The sequence below is a fragment of the Canis lupus genome, chromosome 26, assembly GCF_011100685.1.
Source record: "Canis lupus familiaris isolate Mischka breed German Shepherd chromosome 26, alternate assembly UU_Cfam_GSD_1.0, whole genome shotgun sequence".
Lineage (NCBI taxonomy): Eukaryota > Metazoa > Chordata > Mammalia > Carnivora > Canidae > Canis > Canis lupus.
This window is the reverse complement of record NC_049247.1, coordinates 34536743-34549732: the sequence shown is the minus strand read 5'-3', so window position 1 is coordinate 34549732 and position 12990 is coordinate 34536743. Positions and strand designations below refer to the sequence as shown.

The following is a 12990-nucleotide window of genomic DNA, read 5'->3' as shown; positions in this document are numbered from 1 at the left end:
ACATAGGACCAGCCACAGGTGACCACGGCACTGGTACATGGCTCTTGCAGAAGGGAAGCCAGTGACCCCTCTGCAAACCTCAGCGCCTCCTTCAGGGGCTCTGGCCTTCCTCCTGGGGGTGACTGCTTTTCTCTCTGCCACCCTGGGAGGGGAGTAGAGCCACAGTGATAGAGACCCCCAAAGGCTGGGCAGGGACAGGTGATGCTTGTGTGCTAAGCTTTTTCAGAATACACCTACACGACTCAAAAGCCAAAGGGTAGACTTTGTTGGTACTTTAAATATGTCTGAATTATGCTTTGTCTTACAAAACTCTCTTTGAATGAACAATTTAGCGCCACATTACTCTCGGCAGAAAGGCCTTTGTTATTATGAGTACCTGGCAACTTTAAAGGGATCTAATTAATCCCAGTCTACAAATAAAGTGTTTCCACCTCAGTGGATTTTACCTAGTAAAAATGTTTAAAATAAGTAGTCTCCTGGGTAAGATTTCTGAATTCAGAATTATCCCCCGCCCCCAGATCTCATTAGCATTCTTAGAGAAAAATAAAAAAAGTAAAATAAAACTACAAACAGCTGAAAGCCTCTGATTAGAAGTCTGTTCCCCTGCTACCAGGAATAAATAAAATAAATGCTGAGATCATTTGTAACTTACGTTTCTGAAAGATTAAAAACTCGTTGAGGGTCTCCATTCTCAATGGCATACGTTATCGGGTCACCCTCTCGATCAGTTGCCTTCAGAGAGAAAACATGATTGAATTATCGAGTCATGGACACAGATCCTGGTTGGTACCCTGGAACACAGGAGCGGGAAACCAACAGCACAGAACATCCCCGAGACACCTGGACACACAAGGGATAAGAAGATGTGCCAACGGCAAGAGGTAAAATTCAGAATTTCCTATCACCCCAGCATGTCTGTCATTTCCTCTTCTCTGAAGGTGGTGACAGTGAGTAAGAGGAATATCGTCCTAATGTGCACATAATCTTACCTGGTGCAGAAATAGAGTGATGGTTCGTGTATTTAATTTTTACACGAGTGTATCTCTACAGTTAAAACAGATGTGTTAGACTCTGTGTCCATGTTTACAGGGTAAAGGCATTGTGTAGTCCACTGGTTCCCTTTTCTGCTGGGAATATGTCAAGTCAGGAGGCTTCATGGTTTAAGAATCCTGAATCTGGAGCCGGGGCACTTGAATTCGAAACTGGCTCCGTGTCTACACATGTGATTATTTTTCAACGTCTGAATTTGGAAATGAGAATGGTAACAACACAAAACAGTCAATCAACACTGAGAGGTTTAGCTGAAATGACTGGTGTCCAGGCACACAGGCCAACATCTGATGCGTTGAAGGTTTCCCATACATTCTTCTCTCTCCTTCACCCAAGTCAGAGGAGACCGGGCCAACAGCTTCTGACTTGGAGGTACACATTCCCAACCCTGCCTTTTCCTCTGAATTTCAGCATAACCTGTGGCCTCCTTGAGCACCCAGCTGGATGAGGGACAAGCATCCCCAACTGAAAATGTTCAAACCCCCAAATCCTGCTGTCTCTCCATCTTCCACCCTCAACATAACTGCAGGCTGGTGCTTTCAGGCTCCATCACATCATAGTGACCCCTGCACACCTCTGTTTGCTCAGCCTCATATCCTGACTGTTCATTCCTATTCTCCCGTGCGCCCCCCATCAGCAGATCCCACTGGGCCGACCCTTCAACCGTCTGCAGTTATGTGCTTATGTCTGAGCTCCATCCCTACCACATCTTCTCCATGGGCCACGGGAATAGCTGTCTTCCTGGTGGCCCTGCAGTCAAATTTAAGTGAGCAAGGTGACCACTTCCTTCAGGCCTACCTCTTATTCTTTTTGAGTCATGCTTTTGCATTATTACGGATACACAGTCACTAAAAGGCAATGAAATAGTAAACTACCCAGGGTAATACCTTGAAGCATTGCATTTATATCTAAATCTGACATTTTAAATTTCGTTGAATTCCTTATCGTAGAAATCTAAGATTTATAGAGTAAGAAACAAAATATTTTTTAAAACAGTCTCAATGGAATTGAGAGTAGATGCTTCATAAATATCAAGCGATATCATCCTCTTATTTTCTGTTCTTTGCCAGGCAAGTATTAGCCAAAAAGATGAAACAGAACTGCAAATAATGACACAGGGAACTTTCTGAAGAAACACAGAACTATGCTATGTTAGTGAGACAGGGAGATTGAAGGACTCCATAAAAATCTGTTTTTTGCTCATTTTCTGGCTTCTATTCTTCCTAGGACCTGCACCCCACCTTATACATGCCATGCAGGATGTCCTCCTTGTAAGGGACAAGGAATTAATGATTTCTTTGGACTTATCTAGCACAACATATAAAATCTAAGGAGTGACCGGGCAAGAAAGACCAGATGAGGTCATCCTGTGTATCTACCCGACCACCCCACTAGACATCTCAACCCCAAGACCCTTGGATCCAAGGAATGTGACTTATGGAGGACACCTGGGCACCTGTTCTTGCTCTGACCCATTCCTGAATACCCTAGAGGACACGACAAGCACACTAGACCCTGAATAAAGATGAGACTCTCTCTCCTTTCCTTTTTGTGTCTTCCAGACAGTCTGGACCTGCACTCTCTCTGTATCTTCAATAAACTCTGCTCTCACCTCCTGCTGGCTCGCATTTGTTTTCCATCCTGCGCACAGCCAGGGGCCCTGTTGGTTGGTCCCGTGGGAGCCCCTCTGGGTCCTCGGTCCTGGCCTACCTATGTCATTAAGAGACTGCCTGTTAGCACTGAAAAGCTCATACTACACTTTTTTTTTCTGTTTTTCTCTTTCAGTCATTTTTCCCTGTCATACTGTTATAGATATTACCAATTTCTTTTTGTTTGTTCGCTGGCATGTGGTAGTGGTTATTTTCTGAAAGATGGCTGATGGTCTTGTATTTTCATAAGAGCCAAAAGAACTGGATTCTGGAGCACGATAGCTCTGTGTAAATAATGCTAAGTCCAGATTAATGTTAACCTTTCTTCTAATGGATTGGATCTACTCTAATACTTGTTACTGTTGCTGTGGGATGAGAACACTGTGAACGCTGTGCCATCTTACGTATTTAAGTCATTATGTTGTTATGTTCCTAAAATAATGCGAGAGAAATTCCTAGAGGATTTTCAATTTTTCATCCACATTAATTACTTTCAATTCCTGAGATACCTTGAAACACTTCTTTCCGTTTTCTTTGGCCATTTAAATACTTCTGGTTTTTAAGAGATGGGAGGGGCAGGAATGGGCCTACTTCATTCTCACATGGGGTTGCACCCATATGGAAACTCGACTCAGGCCCAGGATTTGGAAGGAAATCCTTTTTTGATTGTTTTATTTCTTTCACTCTTTTAGCCAATCCTCTGTGGTTGTTTGAGGATCTGTGGCCAACGGTGTAGTAAGTAGTGAGGATTCATCATTTCTCAGTCAACCAAGGGAGGGGGAATGGTGCTATCTGGATTAGAGCTCTGAAATCTATCCACTACATGTGTTAGCACTTGTGTAAACACTGTGTGTCTCTACTTGTCGATATTGAAGGAGAGAAATTATTTCAAGTTTTAAAATTTATTTTAGAGAGAGACTACAAGTGGGGCAAGTGTGGAGGGAGAGGGAGACATGGAATCTCAAGCAGACTCCCCGCTGAGCACAGAGCCCCACGCAGGGCTTGATCTCAGGACCCAGATATCATGACCTTAGCCGAAATCAGGAGTCGAGCACTCAACTGATGAGCCACCCAGGTGGCCCCAGAAGAGAAACTGTTTAAAGGAAGAAATAACACATAAGGGCAATAACTAGAAAAATCAGAAAAAAAAAAGCAATGATTCTTTGAGTATCTAGATTTGATCATGTGAATATTTCTGACCTAAAATACATTTCTAAAAGCATTTTATAGCTTTTTTCCCAGGGTTGCCTGGATGGCTCAGTTGGTGATGTGTCTGCCTTCGGCTGAGGTCATGATCTCAGGGTCCTGGGATGGAGCCCCATGTTGGGGTCCCTGATCAGTGGAGAGTCTGCTTCTCCCTCTCCCTCTGCCCTTCCCCTGCTACTTATGTGCTCTCTATCTCTTAAATAAAATATTTAAAGGATAAAAACAATAAAAATATATAGTTTTTTTTTCTACATATGAGTCTAGCCAGTCATCTCTAAAAGATGGGAAGAAATTCAAATATGATCAAATCCTTGAGTTAGAATTTATTGACTCTTTACTGTGTGTCAGAAACAATATTTTCATCCTTGTCTTATTTATTTTTTTAAATATTTATTTTTATTTATTTATGACAGACATAGAGAGAGAGAGGGAGAGAGAGAGAGAGAGGCAGAGACACAGGCAGAGAGAGAAGCAGGCTCCACGCAGGGAGCCCGACGCGGAACTCGATCCCGGGACTCCAGGATCTGCCCTGGGCCAAAGGCAGGTGCGAAACCACTGAGCCACCCAGCGATCCCCTCGTTGTCTCATTTAAACCTCACAGTAACCATATAATAAATGGGAAACGCAAAGGACTTCAATTAGAGGAGTCTTTCTGTCACCACTCCAGTTACACTTCTCTATAATTTACTTAATTGAAAGATACATTTTTTTAAAAATTTGGAGATTATAGTAACTTTCATCTTAAAAAAGGGAGAGAGTAGTGTGAATGTGTTCCATAAGAGAAGAGAAAGGCATTTATCATCCTTTATGCAAATATAATTTCAATGCCTTTATTTCTGATCAGTCAAGTCCAATCTGAGCCCGCTGTGCAAGGTCTGCAAAAGTATGGGAGCAGGGGTCTTCTGGGGGCTTCCTGGGTGGGCTCCGGAGCCAGCCACCTGGGCTGCAGCCCTGGCTATACCCTCTCCTCCTAGGCAAGGTGTCTCAGCACAACATGAAGCTAAAAACAGTGTCAATAATGGTTATTAATCATCTGCACTGTGTTCATAAGCACTGGGGCTTCCACACACACAAAATTCTGTGAGCAACACAGACGAGAAATTCTCCCTTTGTGCAACTCACACCATAGTAGGGGGAGACAGAGACAAAGCAAAATAATTCATGAAACTAGAGCTTTCAGGTCTCTATAAGTGCTACTAATATCTAAAATAATCAGGGAGGACACTCAGGGAGGGACAGGGAGGGCTTGCAGTCCTATGTCGGTTGTCAGAAAGCTATCAGGAAAATGTGAAAATTTGCAAACATTTGTGGAGGGCGAGAGAGAGCAAGTCATGTGGGGAAGGGCATTTTGGGAGAGGGCACAGGGAAAGAACAGCTGGCTCCTGTTTTCTTTGGCCTCCAGTAAACAAGCTGAGGTTAAACACCTCAGGTTAAATAACTGAACGATGCTCACGTTGCACAGCTAGCAAGTGATGGAATTCAGTCACTGGTCTGGTGATAGAGGTTGAACAACACAATGAGCTACGATACAGCTAATTGTCCTTTATTTTTTGCTTGCAGGTCAAAGAATATCTTTACTTTTATTTTTTTTTTCTTTAATTTTATTTAAATTCAATTTGCCAACATAGAGTCTCTTTGAAGATCAAGGCCACCACTATTTCTAGTCTGCTCAACCAGATAACTTCGCTGCGTATAACTCAGGTCTCCCATTTGTCAGAAGTACCAATAGGGACACAAAGGTATTTATCTCAATAAGCGCGGTGCTTAGACACTGGAAAAAAAGGAATTTGGAAAAAGAAAACAAATCTTCTCTAAACTAATATTCCATTCGTGTTAAAGATGAATACAGCCATCAAATACCATCTGGTAGAGTGCACTTTATGCACACAGAATGATTCTGCACATTTCACAGGACATTAAGACAAAGTACCTGCCCCGAGGGGTTCTAAAATAGATAAAAATCAACAGATTTAGATGATCTTTTCTTTTTCTCACTTAGGCAAACGAGTTCTGATTTATGTCATTAAACTACTTGACAGCAAGAACTGAGGTTTTCAGTTCAATACAGCAGTTTTTCCAAAAAATGTGTATGTGGGCACTCCTGGTGTGAAACTGCTGGCCCTTTGACAAAATCTTAATGTTTATCAATCTCTTTTGATGAATAATTCAGGCTTTTCTTTTTTTTTTTTTTTTCAGGCTTTTCATGTCAAGAAGCGCTGTTTTGTCATTTACGATCCTGATATAAAATTTCCTTTTTTGAAATAAGTTCATTGACGTAAAAATGTCAGAGTATTCAATTTTCTAAAAAAAAAATAGTTTGATAAATAATATGCAGCGTAAAATAGCTAAACCTTGGAAATACAGCTAACGTAGAATGCTCCGGTGATTCACGAGCGCAACTTAAGACATTCCATCCTGTCCAGCCATTAACTGTATTTCTCACTGCCCTCATTCTCTCTTGAAACCATTTTGAACACGTTTCCAATTCTCCCAGGACTACTGTACTGAAACTGCTCCTTTAAATATCCCTAATAAATTCCATATTAGTAAAACCACTGATCAATTCACAGTTATTCTGTTGCTTGGTTTTGTTTGCTTGTTTTTAACATGATCTCTCAGTGGCATTAGACATAAGTGATCTCTCCCTTCCCTTTAATACACTTTTTTCCCCTAAGGCAACTTCAAGACCTGTCCTCTTTTGGGTCACCATTCCTGATCCTTCTCATTTCCTTGGCACCTTAAAATCAGTCTTTGGATGTCTTCTACATTAGCCCCCTTAAGAAGTTCATCCAACTTCAATATTCTAAGTAGAGCATAAATGCTCAAGACCCCGAATGTATATTTCTAGCCCAAATTTCTTCCCCCTACTCAGTAGCTTTAATTAGATGTCACAAGACATTTCAAGTTTAATATGTCTGAAACTGAATTATTCTTCCTCTGACATCCTTTTCATTCTGGCTAATGGAAATTCAATCCTGCCAGTGGCTCGGGCTTATCTCAGTAGCCACTCTTCACTTGTCTTCTGTCCCAAATCTAATCACCAACAAATCTTCTAGTGTCTACCCACGAAATATAACAAGGTGGAAACCTCTCTCATCATTTCCAGGAATACCACTCCAGGCTCATCTGGACTACTGATATAGCACCCTAACTAATTTGCTCAATTTCTCACATCCTCAAAAGAGAATCCATATGATCCTTTTAAATATTGTTTATTCGTGACACTGCTCTATGCAAATTCTTCCATTACTACACGATTTCACTGAGAGTAGATATCTCCACACATCTCTGGTTCCTGGGTGCCTTCATTTCTACAGATTTCCTCTTTTCTTACTCTGTTCCTGTTGCACTAGTGCTTCATTGTTCCCGAAACACACCAGTCAGGCCTCAACTTCAGAACACCAGATACCCACAGCGCTCATCTTCTCACCTTCTTTATTTTATTTATTTTTTTTTGCTAGTGTCACCTTAGCAAAATCATCACTGATCAAATTGTCATCCTCCATACATTCCTCTCCATTTTTCCTCATGTACATTTCCACATAGCATTTATTACCTCCTAAAATTTTATATAACTCACATATATTTTGTTAATTGTTCTTTTTCTTACTAGAATGTAAGAAAGATTGCTTGTCTGCTTTGTTACTTGTGTGCTTTAGTATTTACAGTTTGCGTTTGCCTTTGCATTTCCTGTGGCTGAGAGGGTAAGTTTAGTGAAAGGAATATAGGGATCCAGTTTTGTTTTGTACTTCAATCAACTATATTAAAAGACAAAAAAACAAAAGTACTTTGATTTTCATCTTACATACTCCACATTTGTCTTTCTCAGTGTCTTTCAGACTTAGAAAAGAGCTTGTGACAGAACACTGGTGCTCTTTTACTACTGCCTATTGGTGGCTACTATTAACTTCCAAGGATAATCTAATTATTGTAGAAAGATAGTTGGTTACTGTCAATTCTCAACACTCAAGATTTGGTAATAAACTGAATAGATATAATTCAGAAACAATATTTTTGATGCCAATATAGCTAAACAAAATGATTCTTGTTCAGTTTTAAATAAATTGAAGTGTGTGTGTGTGTGTGTGTGTGTGTGTGTGTGTGTGTTTTCAGGCCTATGGATATTTGAAGACCTACAAAACCCCTACTTAAACTGTTGCATATTAGTTCAAGGGTTTCTCAAGCCCTCCCTCACAGTCTATGTACTAGTTCCCAGACTTGAGCACATTAAAACTAGATTTTCAAAATAGTGGAGTTAATAGAGCCAGGCCAACTGAATGGAGTAAGTATGCAGCTAATGGTCTGACGGTACTGAGGGAAAAAGACAGAAAAATCTACTTTTAAAAAAGAACATAGGGATCAATAAACAGGGATCCATTAAGCCTCATATACCACAATACGATCTGTTGGTATAAATATAGAATCTAATTTAGAAACTAATAGTCACATTATCCTGTGCTCAGGAAGCCAAAAGATGTATTAGGAAACCATTATAAATAATATATTTAAAGTCAAGAATCAGGAATGATGTGTCATGTATGACAGTCCATCCTTACCTTTGAGAAAATTCTGATCCTTTATGATATTAATACTGAGAAAGAAATAATGTTCAGCATATATTGTTTTAAGCCTATACTTATTAAAAAAAGACCCCAGAACTAGTAAGATTGAGGGCATAGTCCTAATTATCTGACTTTTAACTATCTGAACTAGACTCTGTCACTGAACCTATACTCCTAAACATAACATGGGTGAATAACACTTGAAAAGTATAGTCTATATAGTTGATGTAGAACCAGATGGAGCAAAAGATATTTAGAAAGCTCTAGAATTCTACTCAAATAAAAAGTATTGTCTAAGGAATTGATTTAATTTGGTAGCTAAAAATCTTAAGCTTTAAAGCAAAATATAAAAGGTGAAATCTGCCACTTATTAGCTATGCAAATGATTAAACCTGTTTGTGTCTCAGTGACTCCATGTAGGATACTGAAATAGAAAGGCATCTAATTCAAGGTTGTCATGTTGATTCAACTTCAACACTACTAAAATAGTTCATATCTAGGATGCAGCTTAGTGCACAGCATACACTTAATAAATACAATTGGTATTAATATCAAGATGAAAATTGCATCATGCAGTTTTTAAAAAATCTGTAAAGTGTTTTTTGTTCAAATTTTTAAAATTTATTTTGAATTTTTTTTTTGAAAGGGAGGTGGGGGACAGAGGGAAAGATCTCAACCAGACTTCCTGCTGAGCATGGAGCCCCATGTGGGGCTCTGTCTCATGCTGTGAGATCATGACCTGAGCTGACACCAAGATTCAGACCCTCAACCAACTGAGCCACTCAGGCACCCTGTATAGTGTTTTTAAAGGTCAGTCATCAGTAGAACTCACTCCATGGAAGACTTGATAAAGTAACATATATGACATGTTACCAAACTCAGCAAGACATAACATTTAAAATGTAAACATAAAACATGACATTTCTCCCTGGTCACTTATGTATTGGCATGTTTAATCATAAGGCATCAGAAAGTGTGATATTGATTAGTTAGTAAGTTAATCCTGAAAGAGGAGGGATGGGCTTAGTAGGGGTGGGACATAAAGAAATGATAGGGAAAAAAAAGTCTCTCAACATTTGGAGACAGAAAGGACAAATTCAGTTAAATCCTTAATTCAGAACAAATAATACCCAATATGAATTATTATAAGTCAATAAACAGGACTAACATGTCAGGAAAACTTTCTTAAAACATATTTTGCAGTTGTACTTGCTTTTTAAACTGAACAAGAATAGAGCACATGAGGGGAATACTTCAGGGTTGGTCGACTTAAGAGCTCTGTAGACCCTCTCCCATGAAAACAACCATGACTAGTAAAAAACAGTTTAAAAAATTAAAGTCTGTAGAAGTCGTTCTAAGACCATACAGCAACAGGAGAAACATTTATTTAAAAAAAATCTACAAAATCTCAGTAAGAACAGCAAGAGTCTGTGGCATTTGAACAATAAGGTGTTTCCCCTCCAACTCTCAGCCAGCACAGCATGAGAAAAGCTCTACTTGTAACAGGTGTAGGCAGAATCATTGCCTCTTGCTCCCCTACAGCTCCAGTGTGAGACTATGGTACTTGCCCTGGAGGGACAGGCCAACAGCAAACATTTCTTATCCTCTGCCTGTCAATTCATGTTGCAGAAACCCACTGTCTGCCATCTGCTAATCCCTTCTCTGTCCATAATGGAATAAAATTAGAAACAAACAACATAAAGTCTCAAAATTCACAGCTATACAGAAATTAAGCATTGCACTCAGAAGCGGAGACAATAATATAAAGCAAATTAGAAAAAGCTTCAAAATGAATGAAAATTATTTTAAAAATCCACACAAAAATTTATGTAATAGTGCAAGGCAGCTCTTGGAGAAAAATGTATAGCTGTAAGCATCTGTATCTACAAAACAGGAGGTTTTCAGGTCAATAACTTTTCAACTAAGACAATAGAAAAAGATGAGTAAAATAAACTTAAAACAAGAAGAGGGAAATAAATAAAAGTTAAAGTGTAGATTAATGAAATAAAAAGAAACAATAGAGCAAAAATCAGTTAAACCAAAAGTTTATATTTTGAAGAGATCAATAAAACTGACAAACTTCTAGTCAGACAGATAAAGAAAAAAGGAGAAGTTTCAAATTACTAACATTAGAAACAAAAAAGGAGCTATCACTACTGGCCTCATAGCAATAGAGAAGATTTTAGGGAAATATGATGAAGAACTGTATCCCACCATATCAAATAACCTAGATGAAATGAACAAATCCCTAGCAGTGCACAAACTACCAAAACTGACTAAAGACAATAGAGAAAATCTGGGTACATGTATAATAAGTAAAAAGATGAAGTTAGTAATCTCAAAAACAAAATTAAAAAACTACATTAAAGGGATGCCTGGGTGGCTCAGCAGTTGAGCATCTGCCTTTGGCTCAGGGCATAGTCCTGGAGTCCCAGGATCGAGTCCCACATTGGGCTTCTTGCATGGAGCCTGCTTCTCCTTCTCCCTGTGTCTCTGCCTCTCTCTTTGTGTCTCTCATGAATAAATGAATAAAGTATTTTTTTAAAAGGCCCAAATAGCTTTACTAGTAAATTTTAGCAAACATTTAAATAATTGACACCATTTTCACAATCTCTTCTAAAATACAAAAGAGGAAACACTTCCCAATTATACGAGGCTTATATTACCCTCAAACCAAAACCAGACAGAGGAACCCCAAGAAAAGAATGCTGTAGGTCAATCTATTCAATGAACATAGAAGTAAAAATCCTTAACAAAGTACTAGCAATTCAAATTCAGCAATATATAGAAACAATTCTACATAATGACCTAATGTGATTTGTCACAGGTATGCAAAGTTATTTCAACATAAGAAACTTCAATTAATGTAATAAACAGATTTTTTTAAACAAAGGGAAAAAAAGGATCATTTAAGAAAAATCAGGAAAAGCATTTGAAAAAATCCAATACTACTTTGTGATAAAAATGCTTAATGAAGTAGGAATTTAAAGGAACTTCCTCAACTTGACAAGGGACAACTACACAAAACTCCCAACTAGCATCGTAGTGAAGTTGAAAGACTAACAGCTTCTCTAGTAGGGTCAGGAATAAGACAGAGATTTATCCTTAAAACTATTACAACATTCTACTGAAAGGTTTAGCAGAGTAATTAGGCAAGAAAAAGACATAAAAGTCATCTTGGAAAGGAAGAAGTAAAATTATCTCCATTTGCGGATGACATTATCTTTTAAATAGAAAATCTAAAGAACCCACTCAAAAACTATTAGACTAATAAATGAGTTCAGAAAGGATGCAGGATACAAGACCAATATAAAAATATCCATAGTATTACAATATATTCATGATGATCAATCAAAAATAAAATTAAGGAGGATAATTCCACTTCATACAGTTAAAAAATAAAATTCTTAGGAGTAAATTCAATGAGAAAAGTAGAAACATTGCAATCTGAAAATTACAAAACATTGTTAGAACTGCCTGATGTGGGGAGTCAGAGCCTGAGTGGGTGTTGGCGTCCTATCATGGAGCATCCCTATCCACGTGAGGCAAAGGGGGTTTCTCAGGATGCCTGGAATGGGATGGTAGAGCCCAGGGGAGGAAGCCGGGCTTCTGTGAGAGAGAGTGGTGGCCTGGGGTGGTTGCAAGGTCCAAAGAGGTTTTGCACGATCTGTGTGGGGTGCTGAGCTACAGGTCATGAGGCCATCTACACGGGAAGGGTGCTAGTAGGACATCAGTGTGCCGGGGACTCTAACGGCACAAGTGGAATGAAGAAGGCAACCATTTAGTGTATGGTGGTAGCAGCTGGTCCTGAGATGTGCTGAAGTCTGGGCTCAATACGGAGGGTGTTTCCATGGCCCTGTACAGCATGCCAGAGTCCACATGGGGTGGGGAGTGCATCTGTGCTGGGAGAAGAGGAGGGACAGGCAGGCATTTGGCACGAGAACATGGGTAGCCTGAAGAGGACATCAGCATGGGAGTCAACAGGAGACTGGTTACCTTCAGTAAGGAAATATACTAAGTGATGGGCACTGAGGGGGGCATTGGACAGGATGAGCACTGAGTGTTATACTATATGTTGGCAAATCAAACTTCAATAAAATTATATATATATATATATAATTTATATATATCCTTAGTATATATCCTTAGTATATTTCCTTTATATATATATAAAGGAAATACACTAAGGATAAAAGAGCCAGTTTTCTCATTGTGACATACTAGTGAACTAATACATACATACATATATATATATATATATATATACACATATATATTTCATAATATATACAAATGTATAATATGATATTGCATATAATAGGTACATGTTGGTATAGAGATGTATATGTAGGCATAAAATTAATATAAATGCAAATGAACATGCATGTATATATCATGCACATGTATGTGGCATGTGTAGAGACACGTGTGTCTGTTTGAGTACATGCAGGTGTACTCATACATCTATGCCCGTATATTGCCTAACTTTGGCCATTGAGAAGGCCTGGAAGCAGAGATAGCCA

General features: G+C 39.0%; 1 protein-coding gene across 2 annotated transcripts in view; it reads right to left on the bottom strand.

Moving 5' to 3' along the window:
• Positions 1-12990, bottom strand: part of PCDH15 (protocadherin related 15) — a 737973-nt gene that overhangs the window by 262998 nt on the left and 461985 nt on the right. For both annotated transcript variants that reach the window (XM_038576025.1, XM_038576024.1), the window contains exon 15: positions 653-732. In XM_038576025.1, the coding sequence (XP_038431953.1) occupies positions 653-732 (80 nt within the window). The remainder of the gene's footprint in view (positions 1-652; positions 733-12990) is intronic.